Source organism: Geotrypetes seraphini, chromosome 7 (genome assembly GCF_902459505.1).
Source record: "Geotrypetes seraphini chromosome 7, aGeoSer1.1, whole genome shotgun sequence".
Lineage (NCBI taxonomy): Eukaryota > Metazoa > Chordata > Amphibia > Gymnophiona > Dermophiidae > Geotrypetes > Geotrypetes seraphini.
In genome coordinates this window covers 75,535,366-75,559,285 of record NC_047090.1, presented here as the reverse complement: position 1 = coordinate 75,559,285, position 23,920 = coordinate 75,535,366, and the positions used below count along the sequence as shown (strand labels likewise).

General features: G+C 44.3%; 1 protein-coding gene across 4 annotated transcripts in view; it reads left to right on the top strand.

Annotated features, from left to right (window-relative positions):
• The window catches only part of ITPR2 (inositol 1,4,5-trisphosphate receptor type 2), a 665,265-nt gene that overhangs the window by 130,300 nt on the left and 511,045 nt on the right, over nt 1-23,920 (top strand). For all 4 annotated transcript variants that reach the window (XM_033951965.1, XM_033951964.1, XM_033951967.1 and 1 more), the window contains exons 7-9: nt 2,764-2,847; nt 8,715-8,861; nt 12,785-12,880. In XM_033951965.1, the coding sequence (XP_033807856.1) occupies nt 2,764-2,847; nt 8,715-8,861; nt 12,785-12,880 (327 nt within the window). The remainder of the gene's footprint in view (nt 1-2,763; nt 2,848-8,714; nt 8,862-12,784; nt 12,881-23,920) is intronic.

Sequence of the window (23,920 nt, the reverse complement as noted above, 5' to 3'; positions counted from 1 at the left end):
TAAAGTTTTACTACCGCTGGTTCAGGAAAGCAGCACCGACAGAGTAGGGCGGGAGGTTCCCCCTTAGAGTGGGCACCCGGGATGAACTGCCCCTTCTACTCCCCCCTTGGTATACCACTGGTTTGTCTATAAGTTCATTTTCATCGAACATTGTTGATGGATAAAGTTTATCACACTCAAAAAACTTACAATGGAAAACAAGACCACAAATTAATAGATCAACAAAAAGAAAGGACTTGTGATAAAGAGAAAGGCTATAGTATACTGCAGTACCCTCAGATACCTGTACTATTAAATCATTATAGATTTCTGTAAACAGCTTACACAGGTGAAAGATATTATTCACTGGGTTCTGCGTTTGTATATATAAAGTGCAAATGCTTAGTGCAAATCATCCAAAAATAAAGTGCTCTAGTGTGACTGGAATGAAACTAAGACAGCACTTATCTTAAAACACTGTCAATTCTCATGTGGTGTCGGTAAAGCCCAACGGGACCCGTTTCACCGAATCTTCGGCTTCTTCAGGGGTCGTAACGATTGGCTAAAGACAATTACAAAAAACGTGTCACATTGAAGAATTATACTACCTTATAATCCTATATAATAAAAGGCTAACTCGCGCATGCGCACTCCTATTTGTGTGCTTCCATGATCTGTAGTTCCGTGGCCGCATGAGTGCGCATGCGTGAGTCCCCAGCCTTCTTCCCAGCCTACCTTGGCAGTCAGCAGCGGCGGCTCATCTCCTGTGGGGACCTGATGTGTGCTGTGTCCGTGGCTTGAGGCGTATGCGCCAGTTAGGTGCATCGAACGACAGGAGTGGCACTGGCGGCGGATGGCGGGAGGAGGGCTCATGGTCCTGCCGCCGCTGTCGCTCCTGTTCACAGGGCCTGCAAGTCGCCGACTCCCCCCCTTCCCGCAACAACCGCTACCGCTCCTGTTCAAAGTGGCCTGCTGAGGTTCGCGGCCGGCTGTAACGAACCTCGCAAACCGCTCTCCACATGGTAGCACGTTCCCTCTGACGCGATCGCGTCAGAGGGACCATGCTACCGAGTTGGAGAGCGGCCTGCGAGGTTCGTTACAGCTGGCCGCGAACCTCAGCAGGCCACTTTGAACAGGAGTGGTAGCGGTTGTTGCGGGAAGGGGGGGAGTTTTAACAGGATTAGAATTTTAACAGGAGGAGTCGCTGAAAAAAAACCTTCAGCCGCAGCAGGCCAGCACGCGGGAAGGGAAGGGGGAGGGGCCGAACGGAGCAGGGCAGCTCACGGTAAGAGAAGGGAATGGGGGGTGGGGGAAAATGCTGCTACTGCTTCAGCAGGGACCTGGAGGGGAAGGGAAATACCGCTGCTGATTCTGCAAAGGAAAGTGGTAGGGGGGGGAGAGAAGGGAATGGGGGGGTGGGTGGGGGAAAATGCTGCTTCTACTTCATAGGGATCTGGAGGGGAAGGGAATGCTGCTTCTGCAAAGGAAAGTGGGGGCGGGGGGGGGAGACACAGAAAGAAATACAGACAGACAAAGGAGGCTAGGGAGAGAGACAGACAGAAATAAAGATAGACAGGGGACCAGAGAGAGACAGAAAGAAAGACAGACAGACAAAGGGTGCCAGGGAGAGAGATAGAAAAATTGCAGGAGGGAGAGAGACAGAAAGAAAGGAAGAAAGAGACAGGAGCAGGGAGAGAGACATAAATAAAGACAGACAGCCATATATTCTAGCACCCGTTAATGTATCGGGCTTAAACACTAGTATACTATAAACATTCTGTAAACTTAAAAAGACGGTTACTTACTGGGCAGCTCTGCTCTCTAGTTTATCTGGCAGAAAATGGCGCTGGCACAGTTAGTACGCCACGCATGCGCTTAAGTAACTATCTCATTAAATATTCATGACGCGCAAAATTTTAAAATATAAGATAATAGAGGTGCCACAATAACTAAAATAACATTAAAATACATATTAGTGCATGTGAAAATACCATTAAGTCATAACTCTAACTAAAAGAAAGAACTCCATTCGACTACGGTATTTAAGCCTACTGGTTTCAAGGAACCAAGTTTGAAAATCCAACGGGACTCCTTCTGCAACAGCAATCTTCTACGATCGCTTGGAATCACGCCTCCAACCGACTGCACGGATAACTGAATAGCGATCCCAACGCATGCGCAGACCATCTGTAGATGGTCTATGCATGCTTACAGAGCAGCAACCTCTTTTTTTAAATTTTACTTTTTACATCGAGCCCATGGTTTTAACCTGCTTTAAACCCGTGGGTTAAAACCAAGGGCTCATACTGTGGGGGAAGGCCAGGAGAGTCGGGGCAGAAGCAGGGTGGCGATCGGGGCTGAAGTAAGGCGGCGATTGGGGCAGAGAGCTGGAAAGTCAGGGCAGAGAGAGCAGGAGATGCAGTCGGAAACCTCGTGAGTCACTTGTCCCCAGCAGTCGCTTGTTTGTTGATCGGCCAGCCTAGTTGGTGTTCAAGTTTTTTGTTAGTGAATTGCTTCCTGCCTACTTTACATGCCGTTTTGCCTCATTTGCATGCACGGATCGGATTGTAGGATGATCGGCCATGAGGTTAGTGAATTGGGTTGGAGGGAAATCGGGTTGCTAAGTGGTCGCATAGTGGTCGGGACTAGATCGGTGGGCTTAATGAATCTATCCCTTTGTTCTGTTAGAACTCACTTTGGGGAAAAACTAGGCAAATGCTAATTTGTACTGTACCTGATACTATAACAGTGTGTCTTGTAATTATTCTTTGTTTCTGTGAACAGGTAAATGCTGTAAATTGCAACACTAGCTGGAAAATAACCCTATTCATGAAATTCAGTGACTACCGAGATGATGTTCTTAAGGGTGTAAGTACATTATTATTGTTCAATTGATTTTTTTTTTTTAAATTCTTTAGGCCTATAAACTCATAGTTAGCGCCAAAGCCATGGCAATGTGAAACCATGGTTCAATGTCAGTTATGTCTAATAAATAATGAAAGAAAGAAAGGATGGGAAAAAGGTTTCCTATCCATCAATTTGCCAACAAACATAAGAACATAAGAAATGCCTTCACCGGATCAGATCGTGGTCCATCTTGTCCGGCGATCCGCACACGCGGTGGCCCATTTAGGTACTCCTTTTTGGAGACCCGTATTTCCCGTATCCCTCAATATGATTTGTAAGAAGGTGTGCATCCAACTTGCGTTTGAAACTCGGAACAGTAGTCTCCGCCACAACCTCCTCCGGGAGAGCATTCCAAGCGCCAACCACTTGCTGTGTGAAACAGAACTTCCTAACATTTGTCCTAAACCTGCTGCCACTCAGTTTCAGGCTATGACCCCTTGTCCGTGTCACCTCCGAAAATGTTAGTAATGCTGTTTCCTGGTCTATTTTATCAAATCCCTTTAATATTTTAAAAGTCTCTATCAAATCCCCTCGCAATCTTCTCTTCTCGAGGGTGAATAGTCCCAGTTTTCTGAGGCGTTCTTCGTAGCTCACATTTTCCATACCTTTGACTAGTTTCGTGGCTTGCCTCTGCACCCTCTCCAGCAGAGTTATATCCTTCTTTAGGTATGGAGACCAGTGTTGGACACAGTATTCCAAGTGAGGTCTGACCATCGCTCTGTAAAGTGGCATTATGACCTCTTCCGATCTGCTCGTGATCCCCTTCTTAATCATGCCCAACATCCTGCTTGCTTTCTTCGCCGCCACCGCACATTGAGCCGAAGGCTTTAGGGTTCTGTCTATCAGTACCCCCAAATCCCTTTCTTGTTCGCATTTGGCTAATGTCACCCCTAACATCTTATACTCATGTTCTTTGTTTTTCTTTCCTAGATGCATCACCTTGCATTTATCTATGTTAAAATTCATCTGCCACTTTTTTGCCCAAGTTTCCAGCTGGTTTAGATCCTTCTGGAGATCCTCGCAGTCCCCTAGGGAGCCAACCACCCGACATATTTTTGTATCATCTGCAAACTTTGTTACATTGCATGTTGTTTCCTCTTCAAGGTCGTATATAAAAATATTAAACAATATAGGCCCAAGAACCGAACCCTGGGGCACGCCACTGGTCACTCTCTCCCAGTCCGAGAATTGCCCATTAATGCTAACCCTCTGCCTTCTGTTCTCAAGCCATTTGCCAATCCATCTGTGCACTTCTCCTCCTATTCCATGGCTCAGTAGTTTTCTCATAAGCCTTGCATGCGGAACCTTGTCAAACGCTTTCTGGAAATCCAAGTAAACTATATCCACTGGATTTCCACTATCCAATTGTTTGTTCACCTTCTCAAAGAATTGAAGTAAATTTGTCAGACATGACTTCCCCTTCCTAAAGCCGTGTTGACTAGCCCTTATTAGGTTGTGATCTTCCAAGTGTTGTACAATGTTGTCTTTAATTATCTTCCCAGGAACTGATGTGAGACTCACAGGTCTGTAGTTTCCTGGTTCACCTCTTGATCCTTTTTTGAAAATTGTGATGACATTTGCTATCCTCCAGTCCTCTGGTATTTGCCCGGTTCTAATTGACATGTTAGCTAAGGATTGCAATAGTTCGCCAATTTCAACCTTAAATTCCTTTAATACTCTCGGGTGAATTCCATCCGGTCCAGGGGATTTGTCAATCTGAAAGTATATCATGTCCAACTCCACATTTACTGTTTCGAGGCTTTCCTCTATGCCTTCGGTGAATATCTTCTCTGTGTCTGGCATTGTTGTAGTGTCCTCATTTGTGAAGACAGAGGCAAAGAATGCATTTAACTTATCAGATACTTGTTTGTCTTCTTTGATTGACCCTTGAAACCTTTTCTTGAAGGCAATTCCAGTCATCTTTAATATAAAATAATCTTCCAAGCCAAACATTTAGTGATCCCACTTAACCCTTTTTATTATAAAATATCTTAAAGATAATGATGGCATAATACAATTAAATGTTTGGGGCCCATGTGCATAGTTTTCAATTGTTACAAATAACATTGGCTACTTTATTCAGGCTATGGTATTCATTATGTGAGATAAAATGTAGAAACTCACTTTTTTGAAATAAATTAGATAGATGAAGAAAACAATAAACATTACTTAGCTTTACATAGCACTCTTGAGCCGAAAGCCCTATTTTAAAGCCCATCTCCCGACCCGTCTCATGATGGTCCTGGTGGGCCACATGGCCTCCACGGTTCACGTGACTCCTTTTGCCAGACTTCACCTCCGCATACCTCAGTGGACTCTGGCGTCTCAATGGAACTAGGATCGGGAACCTGTGGTTCGACACATTGTCGTGACTCCTTTGTTGAAGCAGTCTCTCTGCTGGTGGATACTCTCTTCCAATCTTCCCAGAGGTTTTCTGTTTCACGCTCCTCCCCCGCAGAAAGTTCTCATGACGGACTTGGCCTATGTTTGAGGGGCTCATCTGGATGGTCTTCGCACCCAGGAGCTTTTGTCTACTGCGGACCATCTCTGCCACATCAATTTGCTGGAGCTCCGAGCGGTTTTCAACGCTCTGAAGGCTTTCCGTCATCTGCTTCGTGACCGTGTGGTGCTGATTCATACGGACAACCAGGTCGCCATGTATTATAGCAACAAACAGGGAGGCACGGGATCTCTGTCCCTGTGCCAGGAACCGATGCGGCTCTGGGATTGGGCGATCCGCCACAACATTTTTCTCCGTGCGATCTACATTCAGGGTCAGTGGAACTGCCTGGCCGACAAGTTGAGCTGCCTTCTGCAGCCTCACGAATGGTCAATCCATTCCTTGACTCTGTGTCAGGTGTTTGTGCGGTGGGGGACTCCGGAGATCGACCTGTTCGTGTACCCCCGCAATCACAAGTTGCCTCGTTTCTGCTCCAGGGTTTATACCCCCCACCATTTCGAGGTAGATGCTTTCCTCCTGGATTGGATGAACCTGTTTCTCTACGCGTTCCCTCCATTCCCTCTGATTCTAAAGACTCTCGTCAAGCTCAAGTCTATTCACACCACCATGATTCTGATTGCTCCTTGGTGGTCCCGGCAACCATGGTTCTCCCTTCTGCAACTCAGTCCCAGGGAGCCTCTTCTTCTGCCTGTTTTTCCTTCACTGCTTATGCAGAGTCGGGGATCTCTGCTCCATCCAAACCTGCAATCTCTACACTTAACACCTTGGTTCCTCGAAACTTGATGGCCTCTTTCCAGTTGTCTCAGTCAGTCCTGGATGTTCTAGAGGCGTCTTGGAAGGGATCCACTTGCCAATGTTACCAGCAGAAGTGGACCCGATTTTCTTCTTGGTGTGCTATGCAGCATCTGGAGCCTCAATCTGTCTCCTTGTCCTCTGTGCTTGATTATCTGTTGCATTTATCTGACGCTGGTCTCAAATCCACTTCGATTCGAGTCCACCTCAGTGTCATTGCTGCCTTTAATCTGCTGATCAACAGGAAACCGCTCTATATTCATCCTGTGATTTCCCGGTTCATGAAGGGTCTTTTCCACGTTCATCCCCCCCTTAAACCTCCTCCTGTGGTTTGGGATCTCAACGTGGTCCTTACTTACTTGATGAAACCACCGTTTGAGCTGCTGGCTAGGGCTCACTTGAAGTATCTCACGTGGAAGTTTGTGTTTATTATTTCGCTCACTTCTGCTCGTAGGGTCAGTGAGCTGCAGACCTTGGTGGCGGACCCTCCTTTCACTGTTTTCCATCATGATGATGGTTCTTTGTATCCATCCTAAATTCTTGCCTAAGGTTTTTTCGGACTTTCACATCAACCAGTCCGTGGTTCTTTCGGTGTTTTTCCCGAAGCCCCATTCTCACCCTGGTGAGGTGGTTCTCCATACTCTTGACTGTAAACGTGCGCTGCCCTTTTACTTGCAGCGCACTGCGCCTCATCAGACTGCTCCCCAGCTTTTCGTCTCTTTCAATCACAATTGTTTGGGGCATCCTGTTTCTAAGTGGACCATTTCTAACTGGTTGGCTGCTTGTATCTTTTTCTGTTATGCTCAGGCTGGTCTCTCCCTTCTGGGTCGGGTCACGGGACATAAGGTCAGAGCGATGGCGGCATCTGTTGCTTTCCTCTGATTGAACCGATTGAAGAAATCTGCAAGGTTGCAACTTGGTCTCACTACTGTCTGGATGCTTTCTCCAGGCGTGACAGCCATTTTGGCCAGTCAGTTTTGCAACATCTGTTTTCCAAGATTGCCAACTCTCCCACTGTCCCTTTCTGGTTAGCTTGGAGGTCTCCCACATGTAGAGAATATGCTGCCTGCTTGTCTTGGGATAAAGCACACTTACTGTAACAGGTGTTATCCAGGGACAGCAGGCAGATAGTCTCGCAACCCACCCACCTCCCCGGGTTGGCTTCCTTGCTGGCTATCTGAACTGAGGCCACGTTGAGGAGACGCACGTCCTGAGTCGGGCGGGAAGGCAAACGCGCATGCGCGGTACACTCGCAAGCTTGAAAATCTTCAAGCAAGTCTGCTTGTGAGAACGTTCGCAAGGGGTCTCTGTTGATGACGTCACCCACATGTAGCGAATATCTGCCTGCTGTCCCTGGATAACACCTGTTACGGTAAGTAACTGTGCTTTCTCGGAATCCATGCTGACACCATTTGTTGTCCAAGCAGCTGCATCATTGAGGAAATGTAGTTCAACCTCTCAATTTAGACACTTGTCGGATTGGCACCGACGGTCATGTAGAACACTTTGAAGTTACTCTTCATACCATAGTTGACACTCCCCTACACCACAGTGTTAACATTCTTCATGTTATTCATCCCAACCTCCTCCATCTCCGGAGAAAAACATTGAAGAATATGATTCAGATCCAACTCACAATTCCTTCTCTGATTAACTAGACTTATCTGCTGAGGAATCTTGTGGTCTTGAATCAGACCCATCTCCTCCACCCCCTTGCAGGAGGTCCCCGCCTGAGAGTAGAACAATGTAAATGAGGCTCACTACACCAGATTTCACAATCAGAAATGCACATATGAAGAATTCAGGAAACACCTAAAAACTTACCTATTCTTGAAATACCTAGGCAACGAACCGGAACATCAACCCCCCTCGTAACATCATCACATACCTGATCTTGTAAACTGTTAACCCCAACCCCTAACCACTAACTATGAACACCCTATTCAATTTACGGAACATTTCTACTTCTGTGCAAACAGCTTGGCACTTCCTGGCCTTGCAACACACAAACTGTTGCTAACATTATTAATATTATCAGATGTATACTGCTATACTCTTTAATCCATTGTACGAGATGTATACTGCTATACTCTTTAATTCATTGTACGTAAAGTTTCCCTTTATTGTATTGAGATGTACACTGCGATACTCTTTAATTCATTGTACGTAAAGTTTCTCTTTATTGTATTTACATTTCCTTCATTGTATTCACAGTTTCTTTTATTGTAAACCGCCTAGAAGTCGCAAGATAGCTGGCGGTATATAAAAATAAAGTTATTATTATTATTATTATTATTATCTCACCGGTTCAAGAATGATGTGCCTATTTACTAGAAAGAAAATTATCAAGGTAAGTACCTAATCTTCCCTTATACCAGCCATTGATGCAGCGTAAATGGCTGCACCTAAATGATGAAGCTTAAGTACCCACTTAACATTAGTATTTTATAACAACAATTACATACATGATTGCTGATACAGAGAGATTAAACAGCAGAGGAAAGTTGTTATTCTGTGAAAGTTTATCCTTTATAAACTGCATGTTAATATTATACCTTATTTCTGGTTCTTTCAGGGTGATGTTGTGAGATTATTTCACGCAGAGCAAGAAAAATTTCTGACATGTGATGATTATGAGAAGAAACAACATATATTTCTTAGAACAACTTTACGACAGTCAGCAACTTCAGCTACAAGTTCCAAAGCTTTGTGGGAAATAGAGGTACTTTTAGAAATTGTTTTTTGTGTATTCTGGGTGCAAGAGATAGATTTTAATCTATTAAAAGAGGATTTTACCTATGTTCAGTACATGCAGAATTTATTGGCCATGATTTTAAAAGACTCCCAAGATGTTAATATCACAGCTTAAAGAGCAATACTTCTCAATATTAATTATTAGTACTAAATTATAGTATTTAATATCCTGTTATCAAATTAATTTTGTATTATTGCTGGTAATTGCTGGAGACCCACAGTGTTGTTAAAACCCCAAATGTAGAAATGATAATTATAAGTTTTTGCTATCAAAAATGAAATATGGCTACTTTGTTACAGCTCTCCAGCAATGGAATCACCTACCTATTCATCTTCGGGAAGAAACACTATTAGAACGATTTAAAAGTTCACTAAAGAGCTTTCTTCTTCATTGATGCTTTCGGGAATTAGCTTAGGATAAAACCTCCAATATTGTCTGCCCCGTCATTAAAGCTATAATTTCCAAAGAAAAGGCACTTCAAGTAAACAGGGTGTCCCCCTCCCTTCATGTGTTTTCCTTAATTGTTCTTTTCTATTTGAAATTGTAGTTCTATCCTTTTTCCCTTTTTCCCTCTCCTTATCCAAGTATGACGTCTATAGTTAGTCCATTGTATGCTTCAATGTGAATATATTTTTTTAATGTACATCGCTTTGAATTTATTATAAAAGCGTTTTTATCAAATTTTAATAAAACCTGAAACCATTACCCAGTCTCCTCCTTCATAAAATTGCAAAGCACAAGGAAAAGGACTACAGTATTTAGGTAGTGGTTGAACTTTGTGGAATTCATTCCCATATGAAATAACAGGAAAAAAATCCCCTTCCCTATAAGGAATTTATAAGGATTTTAAAGACATTACTTTTTAATTTTCATTTTGGGGAAAAATGATTTATTTTTTTTTTTTAACTTTTATAGGTTGGTCTACTCTGTTATAAATGTGTCATAATTGTGAGAGGTTCATATTTTTTATTATATGCTTATTGAGGCTAAATTTGAATTATTATGTAATCTACTTTGAACTGACTTGGTAAGCAGATAAGAAATGTCCAGGTTAATTAAAATAAATGAATGCACTCATTTATACCTTCTTCAAAGCAGTTATAATTTGTGCATAAGAGTTTGTAAGCTACAGAGTATAGTTTTGGTTGCATGTTTTAAAAAATGCACATAAGCTCCTTTATTATAGTTTATAGTTTATTTACTTGTAGCCCGCTTTACACAAAGCAGGTCACAGCAAGTACATATATAATCATCATCATAACAATACGTATACAAAACCAGTTACAAACAATAAAATAATTGCTGCTATAAAACAGTGATAAAATAGGTACCTTTTGTATTTTCACACAGTAACATAGTAACATAGTAGATGACGGCAGATAAAGACCCGAATGGTCCATCCAGTCTGCCCAACTTGATTCAATTAAAATTTTTTAAATTTCTCCTTCTTAGCTATTTCTGGGCAAGAATCCAAAGCTCTGCCTGGTACTGTGCTTGGGTTCCAACTGCCGAAATCTCTGTCAAACCCGACTCCAGCCCATCTATACCCTCCCAGCCATTGAAGCCCTCCCCTGCCCATCCTCTCCCAAACGGCCATATACAGATAGACACAGACCGTGCAAGTCTGCCCAGTACTAGCCTCTATCTGCAGCATTCGACACCATTGATCATTCTTTACTTCTATCTAGATTAGCAGATTGTAATATCTCAGGTCATGCTCTCAACTGGTTTATATCCTACTTTCATCAACGTAACTTTAAAGTCCATGTAAAAAACCAAACCTCTTCTCCGGTAACCCAAACCTTCGGAGTTCCTCAGGGCTCTATCCTATCTCCATTATTATTCAATATCTTTCTCTCCCCTCTTCTTTCTCTTGCCCAATCATTAGGATTTTCAATTTTCGCCTATGCCGACGATATACAGCTGCTTTATCCGATCAATACTTTAAACCCCTCAGATATTAATGATCTAAATACCAAATTAGATACCATTAGTGATTGGCTTTTTTCCAATAAACTCTCACTCAACATTGATAAATCCTGTGGTCTCCTTTTCCCCATTAAAAAATCTGAAACATTACCGGGAACAATTTACATTAAATCTACACCATTATTTATGGATACTAAAATAAAATTACTAGGCGTTATCTTAGATAGAGAGCTTAATTTTCATGACCATATTAGTTCAGTTGTAAAAACATGTTTCTTTAAACTACGTATCATCCGTTCCCTCAGCTCCATTCTAAATACTGACTCAATTAATATCCTAATTCATTCTCTAGTCATTTCTCACTTAGATTACTGTAATTCTCTCTTAAATGGACTACCCCAAAAAGAACTTCGACGTTTACAACTCATACAAAATACCGCAATTAAACTCATCAACAAAATAGGAAAATTCGAACATGTCACCCCCCTTCTTAAAGAGGCTCATTGGCTTCCAGTCACCCACCGTATAATTTATAAAATCATATTACTCTCTTTTAAAATCAAACTTTCCCATCTGCCTTTATTTCTTGATAAATTATTAATACCCCAAAGCTCTCCCCGTTCATTAAGATCTACAGACCAAAAACTCCTTTTCATTCCTTCTTTAAAAGAATCCTACTATACTAGGAAAACTAACTTTGCTATTACTGCCCCCACATTATGGAATTCTCTCCCTCAATTTCTTCGGGATGAAATTCATTTACAAAAATTTAAGATTAATCTCAAAACTTTCCTATTTCAAGATGCCTTCAATAATTCCTAATCTACGCTTTGCTTACTTATTCATCTTTTTTTTTTTTTTTTCCCCAAACTAACCTCTGTTTCAGCGCATACCTTTTATACCATGCCACCCTTATCCTACTTGTTTTATCCTTTCCCTCTATCACATTTCTTCTTATATTATGTAACTTTTCCCTTCCTCCCTATTCTTCCTCACAGTCAGGTTTGTCAGTATATGTTTTAAATGTTTTCTCTAACTTTTTTAATACACTATCTACTAGTTCTTACTATTTTATTTAAAATTTTATTGTTAACCGGTCAGATATTTGTTTTATGATCGGGATATTAAAAACTAATAAACTTGAAACTTGAAATTCAATATTCAATATTATTTTCTGATTCTAGATCCTCTGTATTCATCCCATGCTTCTTTGAACTCCGTCACCGTTTTCCTCTCCACCACCTTTCTCGGGAGCGTATTCCAGGCATCCACCTCCCTCTCCGTAAAGTAGAATTGCCTAACATTGCTCTTGAATCTACCACCCCTCAACCTCAAATTATGTCCTCTGATTTTACCATTTTCCTTTCTCTGGAAAAGATTTTGTTCTACGTTAATACCCTTCAAGTATTTGAATATCTGAATCATATCTCCCCTGTACCTCCTTTCCTCTAAGGTATACATATTCAGGGCTTCCAGTCTCTCCTCATACATATCTCACAGGTATAGTTTTACAAAATTACTCCTTAAATGTGTTTAATTCACATGCTAAAAATATCACAAGTTAGTGCAGAGCAATAAGGTATATAATGGCAAAAAAAGACTAGTGCGCTCAACCTAAATCTTGCCACAAGTAAACTGGGTAAATTAATAGATTGATATAATGCATTTGCTGCAACCATTGTAATCCAGCAGGGTGATCTGGTTACAAATTGTAAGTTTGGAAAGGAATATTTTTTCAATGTTGTAGAATTACCTACAGATACTGTTTGTTTTTTGCCTTCCACTTAATTGCATACAAAAAGCTTTTAAGTAATCAGATGATTGAACTTGGACCTCTGATTTTTCTTCCAACAAAATCAACTATTTAACTAAGCAAATGTACTTATTTCTGGCTGATTAACTTGCCAAAAGCACAGGTAGGCTTTTTGTAATATTAACTTTGTGTAATTACTCCATTTCAGGTTGTACATCATGACCCTTGTCGAGGAGGAGCAGGACAGTGGAACAGCTTATTTAGATTTAAACATCTGGCAACAGGAAACTATTTAGCTGCAGAGGTAAGTGCAGAATTGATAGCTAGGACTATTTCAGTAACTAGGAGGTTTAATCAGGCTCTTTATTTATTCAGGATTAGTTGAAAATCAAACAGCCTTCATTATGTATTTGTCTCCATTATGTATTTCATCTATTTCTCTGAACATTTGGAGAACCAATCAGATGAAATACAGTAAGACAATGCAGAAATCTCAGAGCCACAGAAACAACAAGGAAGGACTTTATAGCTCATCCAGTTATGGAGGAAATACATTCTAGACTCCTTTTATTACAGGAGTAATGAAGCAGATCAGCAGAGACAGACTGTCCTACAAAGCACAAAACTATCTTTATCCCAGGACAAGCAGGCAGCATATTCTTAACACATGGGTGACGTCACCGACGGAGCCCTCGGTACGGACCTTTTTAACTAGAAGTTTCTAGTTGGCCGCACCGCGCGTGCGCGAGTGCCTTCCCGCCCGACGGAGGAGTGCCGTGGTCCCCAGTTATCTTCGTTTCCGCGGAGCGAAGAAGACGCGTGTGTTTTTTCAACGGCCGTTGAAACCACTTTTTGCCTTCCTGCTCGCGCTTTTTTCCATTTTTTTTTATCTTCCTTGCCTTCGGGTTTCTTTTTTCTTTGTTTTGTAAAAATAAAACTTTGCTTTTTTTCCCCTTTTTTCGTTTTGCCCCGGCGGGGCCTGTTGCCATTATACAGGCCTCGGGGTTCGATTTTTGCGGAGGCCGTTTTCCCCTTCATGCCCCCGCAGGTCGGTTTTAAAAAGTGCCAGCGGTGTGCACGCTCGATCTCCCTCACTGACCCACACAATTGGTGTTTGCAGTGTTTGGGTCCGGAGGCATCGGGCGGACTCCTGCACCCGCTGTGCCACTCTTCAAAAGAGAACCCTTAAAAACCGAAGAATTCAACAAACTCTCCTCTTCGGCACCGGGTTGGCGATGGACCTCCTCGAACATCGACAACGGTACTTCAGAAATCGGCACCGTCTACCTCGACACCGCCCGACCCCACATCGGCGTCTCTGGCGCCAGGTAAGCCGGCTAAGAAGCCTTCCTCTTCCCTTGAGCGCCCTCCAACTACGGTGGCGACACCAACCTTGCCGGCATCGCACCGGTCCCGCAAACGCTCCGCCCCGATCTCGGTGAGTGCCTCCGTCATCGGCCTCCTCATCGCCCGGGGCGTGGAGCGGCATCTAAGGAACCGAAGAAAAAGAAAGCGGTTCCGATGCCACCCCTAGATGACCGTATCTCGGCCATCTTAAAGGCTCAACTCCAGGAACAATTACAGCAACAGCTCAAACACCTGTTGCCCACTATCCTGGCACCGCTCCTTCCGGTACCAGACCGGCCCCGAGCCCCGTACCGAGCCCCCGGTATCCACCCCTGCGGTACCCATCAATACTTCCATGCCGATTCTTTCGGCTGAGCAGCTTCATGCCCATCCAGTGGTGCACTCCCATACCACATCGGATCCTCCTCGGCACCAAGCAGTGCGTCATTCTTTCCCGGGACCGGGATCGACGCCGGTCTTCCTCTCCTGGTACCGTTTCGGTGCGTTCTGGAAAATCTTTATCCAAGACTCGCCATACCTCACCTTCCACCCCGGTGTCTCGACATGCACCAGAGGTCCGGGACCCTGACTTATGGGAGGAAACACCTCTCGGTACCGAGGAGGATCCCTCCTCATCTGAGGAGGACCCGTCGGCACCCGATGCCACCTCCAAACCGGAGCAGTCCTCGTTTTCTAAATTTCTGAGGGAAATGTCTGCAGCCCTGTCCCTTCCTTTAGAATCTGACTCAAAGAAGTCTCAAGCCTTCCTGGAGGCTTTAGATTTCGAACAGCTCCTAAAGGTTCTCAAGCTCCCCGTACATGACATCCTACGGGAGACCTTTTACAAAAACTTAGAAAATCCCTTACGGTACCGGGGGCTCCACGTAAGCTGGACAACCTTTATCGAGTCATACCTATTCCGGGGTTCGACAAATCTCAATTGCCCCATGAGTCCCTTCTTGTTGAATCCATCCTTGAAAAAGACTCAGGGCTCCAGTGTCTATGCATCTACCCCTCCTGGCAGAGAGGGTAAGACCATGGACAAGTTTGGCAAGAGGCTCTACCAGAATGCCATGCTGGCCAACAGGAGCGAACAACTATTCGTTTCATTTTTCGTTCTATATGAAACATTTAGTCCAACAGCTGTCTGCCCTTCAAAAAGTACCTGCCGGAGCGCAAGGTCCCACTGTTCCAACAGCACATCTCTGGCCTTCTTCAGCTGCGCAAGTTTATGGTCCGCTCGATATACGACATCCTTCGAGCTCACCTCCCGTGCCTCTGCCATGGCCGTTGCCATTGCGCCGCTTGGCCTGGCTGAGAGTCTCCGACCTGGACATCAACCACCAGGACCGTCTAGCCAATGCCCCCTGTCTCGGGGATGAACTTTTTGGAGAGTCACTGGATTCCACCACCCAGAAACTCTCCGCCCATGAAACAAGGTGGGACACCCTGATCAAACCAAAAAAGAAGGCTCCGCCTGCCCGACCTTATCGACCTCAGTCATCTTATCAGCGCAGGTTCTCAGCCAGGCCACTCAATCCGCCTCCTCAACAACCTCGGCGGCCCCGTCAACAGCAACACCATGCACAGGCTCGGTCTCAGGCCACTCAACCCTCCAAGCCTCTTCAGCCTGCTAAGCAATCCCAGCCCTTTTGACTCTTCTCTCCAGGGCATAGCCAGTCATCCACCTTCGCTACCTCTTCCACAACCAATCGGAGGTCGTCTCACCATATTCTACAGCCGTTGGGAGGTCATCACATCGGACCAGTGGGTCCTCAACATCATCCCGCCACGGCTACTCTCTCAACTTCCAGACTCTTCCACCGGACAACCTTCCCGTAGAGTCTGCTTCACACTCATCTCAAACCCCCCTCCTCCTGAGGGAGGTTCAATCCCTCCTTCTTCTCAATGCCATCGAAGAAGTACCTCCAGATCAAAGGGGTCAGGGATTCTACTCCCGCTACTTCCTGGTTCCCAAAAAGACGGGAGACCTCCGTCCCATTCTCGATCTCAGGGACCTCAACAATGTGCCTGGTCAAGGAGAAGTTCAGAATGCTCTCCCTTGCCACACTCTACCCTCTTCTTGCTCATCACGGACTGGCTATGTTCCCTGGACCTCAAAGAGGCCTACACTCACTCTCCATCAATCAGAAATTCTCGCCGCTACCTGCGGTTCCAGGTGCTGCACCACCACTATCAGTACAAGGTGCTACCGTTCGGCCTCGCTTCCTCACCCAGGGTCTTCACCAAGTGCCTTATAGTAGTGGCGGCCTTTTCAGGTCTCACAACCTCCAGGTGTTCCCCTATTTGGACGAATTGGTTGGTGAAAGCACCTACGTCTCAAACTTGTGCTACAGGCTACTCATCACACCATCTCTCTCCTCCACCTCCTGGGTTCGAGATCAATTACCCCAAGTCGCAATTGATTCCCACCCAGCGTACTTCAGTTCATTTGGCGCAGTTCTGGACAACCACCTAATGAGGGCTTTTCTCCCCCTCCGATCGTCAGCGAACCATGCTCTACCTCTGTCGTCAGGTGCTTCTGCATCCCTCCATTCACTGCCGTCAGATGCTGGTCCTCCTGGGTCACATGGCCTCGACGGTGCATGTCCTTCCTCTGGCACGTCTCCACCTTCGCACACCTCAGTGGACCCTCGCCAACCAATGGTCACAGACTACGGATCTTCTTTCTCATCCCATCTCTGTATGACATCATCTCTTCAGCAATCTCTCCAATGGTGGTTGAACTCCTCAAATCTTTCCAGGGGTCTTCTTTTTCATCTACCCCCTCACTCTATGATCATCACCACGGATGCATCCCCCTATGCGTGGGGAGCTCACCTGGGAGATTCTACGCACCCAGGGACTTTGGACCCCACAGGAGCGTCGTCATCACATAAATTTCTGGAACTAGAGCATGTTCTACGCCCTCAAGGCTTTCCAACATCTTCTCTGCCCTCAGGTTCTCCTCCTGTGCACAGACAATCAGGTCGCCATGTACTACATCAACAAGCAAGGCGGCACCGGATCTCGCACCCTTTGTTTGGAGGCTCTACGCATCTGGACCTGGGCCACGGACCGCAATCTCTTCCTCAAAGCGGTCTATATCCAGGGCGAACAGAACTCCCTGGCCGACAACCTCAGCCGCATCCTTCAACCTCACGAAGTGGACGTTGGATCCTCCGACTCTACTCTCCATCTTTGCTCGATGGGGCACTCCGCAGGTGGACCTCTTTGCAGCACCTCACAATCATCAGCTGCCCCCTCTTCTGCTCCAGACTCTTCTCTCCATCACCGTCTGGCCCCGGATGCATTCCTACTCGATTGGAGGGATCGATTCCTGTATGCCTTCCTCCACTTCCTCTGATTGTTGCGGACCCTGTCCAAGCTCCGCAAGGACAACGCCACATGATTCTCATCGCCCCTCGGTGGCCTCGTCAACACTGGTTCTCCCTCCTGCTCCAACTCAGCTCCAGGGAGCCCATTCCTCTTCCCTGTGTTTCCTACTCTACTTACACAGCAGCATCGTCTCTACTGCATCCAATCTGTCTTCTACTCCACCTGACAGCTTGGTTTCTCTCGGGCTGACCTCTCCGGAGATTCTATCTCAACCGGTCCGCCTCATTTTTGGACGCCTCCAGGTAACCGGCCACTCTCCAATGGTTACCATCAGAAGTGGACCAGATTCTCCTCGTGGTGTCTCCGGCATCATCAGGAACCCACCTCTCTAGCGGTGGACCTTGTATTGGATTATCTGCTCTCGCTGTCCATGCTGGCCTCAAGTCTACCTCCATCAGAGTCCACCTCAGTGCCATCACTGCGTTTCATGAGCCTATTCTCGGAAAACCCCTCACGGCTCATCCTCTGGTTTCCAGATTTATGAGAGGTCCTCTTCAATATCAAACCGCCTCTCAAGCCTCCTCCTGTCGTCTGGGACCTGAATGTGGTTCTCTCAGCACTCATGAAACCTCCGTTTGAGCCTCTTGCCACAACTTCGCTCTGGCTTCTTACCTGGAATGGTGCTTTTCCTAATTGCCATCACCTCTGCCAGGAGGTTAGCGAACTGCATGCACTGGTTGCTGACCCACCCCACCGTTCACTGTTTTTCACCTATGACAAGGTTGTTCTGCGTACCCACCCTAAATTCCTTCCCAGGTGGTCTCGGCTTTTCATCCTCAACCAGTCCATTGTGTTGCCCGTCTTCTTCCCTAAGCCTCACTCGCATCCTGGGGAACAGGCGTTGCACACGCTGGATTGTAATGCGGGCCCTTGCTTACTACCTTGATCGTACCAGAGCTCACCGAACATCCCCTCAGCTATTTTTGTCTTTCGATCCCAACCGTTTGGGTCGTCCTGTCTCCAAACGGACACTTTCAAATTGGCTTGCTGCCTGTATTGCATTCTGCTATGCTCGGGCCGGTCTCTCACTGGAAGGAGCTGTCACGGCCCACAGAGTCCGAGCTATGGCTGCTTCTGTAGCTTTTCTCCGTTCCACGCCCATAGAGGAAATCTGCAAGGCAGCCACTTGGTCCTCAGTTCACACGTTCACTACTCACTACTGTCTGGATGCGTTCTCCAGACGGGATGGACACTTCGGCCAATCTGTGTTACAAAATTTATTTTCCTAATGGCCAACCATCCCCCCTCCCTCTTTGTTAGCTTGGAGGTCACCCATGTGTTAAGAATATGCTGCCTGCTTGTCCTGGGATAAAGCACAGTTACTTACCGTAACAGGTGTTATCCAGGGACAGCAGGCAGATATTCTTACGTCCCTAGTGCAATAGGAACATCAGTCTTGAACCTGTGGGTAGTGTCCTTCTAATTGCGAGATCTGGTGTGGAGAATCTCATTTACATTTTTCTGTTCTGCTTCCCATCACTATGGGCTGCCCTGTAATTCTTCAGTTTTTCTCTCTACATGTGAGATGGTAGGGGCTTGTCTGTTTTGCTCATGTTTATTTTTCCTTTAATTTTGGCTTTTTATCTGATCATGAGACTTTTCGGTGCTACAGAGGATCCTGGTTGCAGGACATCTCTAGCTACAAAGGCCACAGACACTGAGGACAGAGGTCTATAGACAAGAGGCTACCTGATTTGCAGGGTACTTGCTTGGCCAGCCTGCACTAACAGTCCTGGAGCTCAGGGACTGTTCCCTTGGGAGCAAGGCTCACTCCAGGTTTTGTCTGCAGGCTGAGTAGCCCCATGGTTTCCTTCCCCTGACTCTGAGCATGAGTTCCAATGGGGGTTTGAGATTTCAGTCCTGCCGGTAGGACTGAGGGCCAGTCTGAAGAAGCAAGCTGTCCATTTTCTAGGCTTGTCTAAGGCAGAAACCTTCTAATTTCTCTGGCTGCAGTTTCAACCTAGGCAGTTCCCAGCACCTGCATGGCACAGCGAGTACAGGCTGTAATAGCCTATGAGAAAAATCAGGGGGGGGTTTCTCAAAAAATGTGTTTTGATGACTTCTGTAGCTAGGGACAGGTCCCCCCACCTCTAAAATCTCATTCCCATAATTTTTTGACTCTTTATGTAGCTCCCATGAGTCTTTTTTTTCCATTAGAATCACTGCTGAGGTGGTCATCTTGGATTTCCCAATTTTACAATAAAATCCTCTATCTGCCTCAAAATACCTCAGTTTGGCTCAAAATCATTCCAAATGGATTCCTCAGGCCAAGATATCCAGGATTCATGCCAGGTTTGCATTTGCTGCTTGCCCAAAGACCATCCTTGTCTCGTGGTCCACACAGCATTTGAGAGGGGGTGGAAGCCACTGACTTGGTCTCCTTTGGTCCCTCTGGAGGTTTGGGGACCTAGATGGCTGGAGTTCCAGGTCAAAAAATCCTATTTGGAGCTGGGAAATGTTGAAAATCTGTCCCCGGCAAAGTGCAGCCATGAATCTACCTTTAAACTCCAGGGGTTGCAGGGTGGTAGCACCAGTGATCCCCCCACCCCCTCAGAGCACAGATGATCAACCACAGTAACATCAGAAACACTTTTCCTGTTTGTAAGCATTAAGTCCAGTATGGCCCCATCCCATGTGAGTATTAAGTATTAAGTTTGTAAGTATTAAGTCCAGTATGGCCCCATCCCATTACCAACAGCTAGAACAGTTCTCCTTGTAGAAAATCCAGGATCTCCCTACTTCTAGAAAATTAACAAAATTAACCTTGTGTTTTCAATTGAACCACCTCCCCAGCCTGCTCTACCATCCCCTCCTTATCCCTTGCCACTTTATCTTCCTTTCTTGAAATTCCTGAGGAGGAAACTGCACATTTTCTTCCTCATCCAAAATCTCCCCACCCATCTACTTAACACTATCTTTCCTATTGTCATCCCATCTATCTGCTATATCCTCAACATCACTCTTCACCGCAACTGTACCTGGCACCTTCAAACATGCCATTATATCACTCCTCAAAAAATCCTCACTGGACCATACCTGCCCTTCCAACTATTGTCCTGTCTCCCTCCTCCACGTCTTATCTAAACTACTTGAACGTGCTGTTCACCGCTGCTGTTTTGACTTTCATCTCAAGTTATCCTTGATCCACTTCATTCGGGTTCTCACCCTCGTCATTCTACAGAAACTGCCCTTATGAAAGTCTGCAATGACCTGCTCCTGGATAATTCAAAGACCTCTACTCTGTCCTCATCCTTCTGGATCTAATCAAAGCTTTTGACATGATAATCACCACCTACTCATCAATACGCTGTCCTTGCTTGGATTTTAGAGCTCTCTTATCACATGGTTATCTTTCTATCTTTCTCATTATACCTTTAGTGTATGCTATGGTGGATCCTCCTCCACCGTCATCCTGCCGTCAGTCGGTGTAACTGGGACCACTTTTTTTTCCCCATCTACACGTTTCCTTTGGTGCTTTGATTTCTTCCCATGGCTTCAGTATCACCTCGAAGCCACTGACACACAGATCTCTCTCTCATTACACCTGAAATCTGAGCACACTGCCAAGGCCGTCATCCATACCCTCATCACCTCTTGCTTAGATTACTGCAAACTGCTTATTACTGGCCTTCCACTAAACCATCTCTCTCCCTTTTAGTCTGTTCAAAACTCTGCTGAACTCCTCATATTCCACTGATGTCACTATGCCCATATTACTCCTCTCCTCAAGTCACTTCATTGACTCCCTATCCATTTCTGCATACAGTTCAAACTCCTCTTACTGACCTACAAGTTTATTTGCTCTTCAGCTTTTCAGTATCTCGCTTCTCTCATCTCTCCTCACATTCCTCCTTGGGCACTCCGCTCATCGGTTAAGTTTGTCTAATCTGTACCCTTCTCCTCTACAGCCAGTTCCAGACTCTGTTCCTTCTACTTTGCTACACCATATGCCTGACTCCCGCAAAGCGATCATTTTGTTAGCATAACACTCCCCATTTATGGATAGCTTGTGTGGCATGAGCTCCAGAAGACAGTTGACTTTACCTGCAGATTTTTCTGTCTTGAACTTTTTTGGGGTAGGGGATGACTTGTGCTTCCACTGCATTGACTCCATTTTGAACTCAGGATCTCTGTGATAGATCCAAGTCTCATCTTCAACCACTAAATGATGAAAAAAAATTAACTGGGTCTTCTTGGAGAATCTCCAAATTTCTCCTGACAGCACTGGATCCTCGTGGCCTTCTGACATGGCTTCAGCATTCTTGGAATCCATCATACTCTAACCTTGGGCATACCCAACTTTTCATGAATTATTTTCCAAACTGTACCTGCCGAAATGCTCATTTCTTTAGCTATTCAGGAAACCTTTATTCGTCTGTCAGACAAAATTAAATCCTCAAATTTTTGCACATTTCTGTGGAAGTTGCTTCCACAGGCTGTCCAGTGTGAGGGTCATCTTCAATGAACTCTCTACTAGAGAATGACATGGGGACAAATTTTTCCCCATCCCCGCAGGAACTCAATTTCCCTGTCCCATTCCCATGAGTGTTGTCACTGTCCTTGTCACTGCCCCATTCCTTTAAGCTCTGCCTTAACTGCAAAAGCCTCGGACACTTATGACTTTAAAGTGTTTGAGGCTTATGCAGATGAGGCCCGAGCTTGCAGGAATGGGACAGGGACAGGAAAAGAACTCGCTGGGACGTGATGGGAAAATGTGTTCCCACAGGGACGGAGAAAAAATTGTCCCCATGTCATTCTCTACGCTCTACCCACTTAAATTGCTTGCTCCAAAATTTTACTTTGTAGGATGATGGGACAGACTTAATTTAAACTGCAGTCATGTGTTGATGTATCTTCTTTGACTTTTTACCTTCTTTTGTGAGAAATGTTGTCAATGATCGGTGCTCCAAATCTAGCAGTTTCCTACTTGATTCACACAAGGACTCTCCTGACATCCTGTCTCTTTGAATGTTAGACTCACACCGAGTGGCAACTGTGCATGAGTAACCTTGAGACATGTCATAACATGCACAGACTTGATTCAACATGTTACTTTCGTTCATACTCAGGTAGATAAATTATAGCATGCCCCTCGTATTAGAAGCAATATTTTTTTGTCTCTTTTGTGTTTTCTTTTTGTTGATCTGTCAGAACTTTGTCTTCTGTGAGTAACATTCCCCCTATTATTTTAACTTTCTAAACTGCATAGATGTTTTTTCTCTTAAGATCTGATGTGCATTTAAATAAACTGAATCTTGATTGGAAAGTCCTTTTCAAATTTCAGGCTGCAACATCACATTTTCACTACTACTAGAATACTGATAACATAGATTTAAAAAAAAAAAATGTCGTATGGTAAAATTCTACTTCTTTAGTTCTCACTATGTTGAAAAGTGGTATTTGTTGATATTGCTTGATGTGGCTTCTGCATATGACTCAGTAAATCATAGAGTGTTATTGGATCAGCTGCGTTCTTTTTGAATTTTTGGAAAAATGCTAAAATGGTTTAAGTCATTTCTTGCAAATCGGAGTTTCTGTATTTCAAAAGGTAGTGAAAAATCATCTTTTTTTTTCCTTACAACCATTGGAGTTCCACAGGATTCTTCCCTATCAGCCATCTTGTTTAATTTATTTATGGCACCAGTTGGTAGGTTGTTATCTGATCTTTGGGTTAAATATCAGCTGTATGCTGATTTACAGTTTTTATTTAAATTTCCAGATGATTATAATCAGGGTTTTCGATTATTGTCATCTTATTTAACGGCTATCTCAGATTGGTTGACGTCAAACTGTTTGAACGTGAATGTGCCAAAGACCAAGATTCTGCTTTTGGAATGACTGGAGCTCCCTCTATTTTTCTACATGATGATGCAGATTCCCATTCAGACTGCGATTAATAGTTTAGGAGTATTATTGGACTCGTCTTTGTCTTTTAGGAATCATATTACCATGGTTGTGAAGACGGTATTTTTAAAAATACAGCTGATGTTGAGACTTCAAAGTTTTCCTCTCTGCGACAAATTTTAGACAGGTTATGCAGTGTTTTGTGCCGCTGCATCTATTCACTATGAAGAGTCATTTTTAAGATTTAGGAAATGCATGAAGGCATGTTATTTCAAAGAGGCATTTAAAAAAAAAAAGGAAAAAAAGATTTGATGATTATTAAGTATGTTGTCAGATGTGACCTTTTATGTACTCCGCACAGATTTTGGGATGTGCGGTATATAAATATTTTAAATAAAAAAAATAAACTTGATTCTCACTACTGGTGGTTGGTTTTGTTAATGAGATCTGTAATTTTTCTGACTTGTATTTGAAGAAACATCTGTTTACCTTTGTTCACTGATGTTAATACATATTTAAATTTTGTATAATTTCTTTTGAATTTATTGTATACTGCTACAAAAATAATATGTATTGGAACACTCAGGTAATTATGTAGTATATTTGATGAATGCCCTCTAGTGTTTTATTATATAATACATAATACACTGAAGGGGAAACAGGTGAAAAGAAAGGACATGCATGCTTGATCTTGAACAAAAGCTTGTGTGACTAATATGCCAAGGAACAGTTTGTCTGTCTAGGGCTATGACCT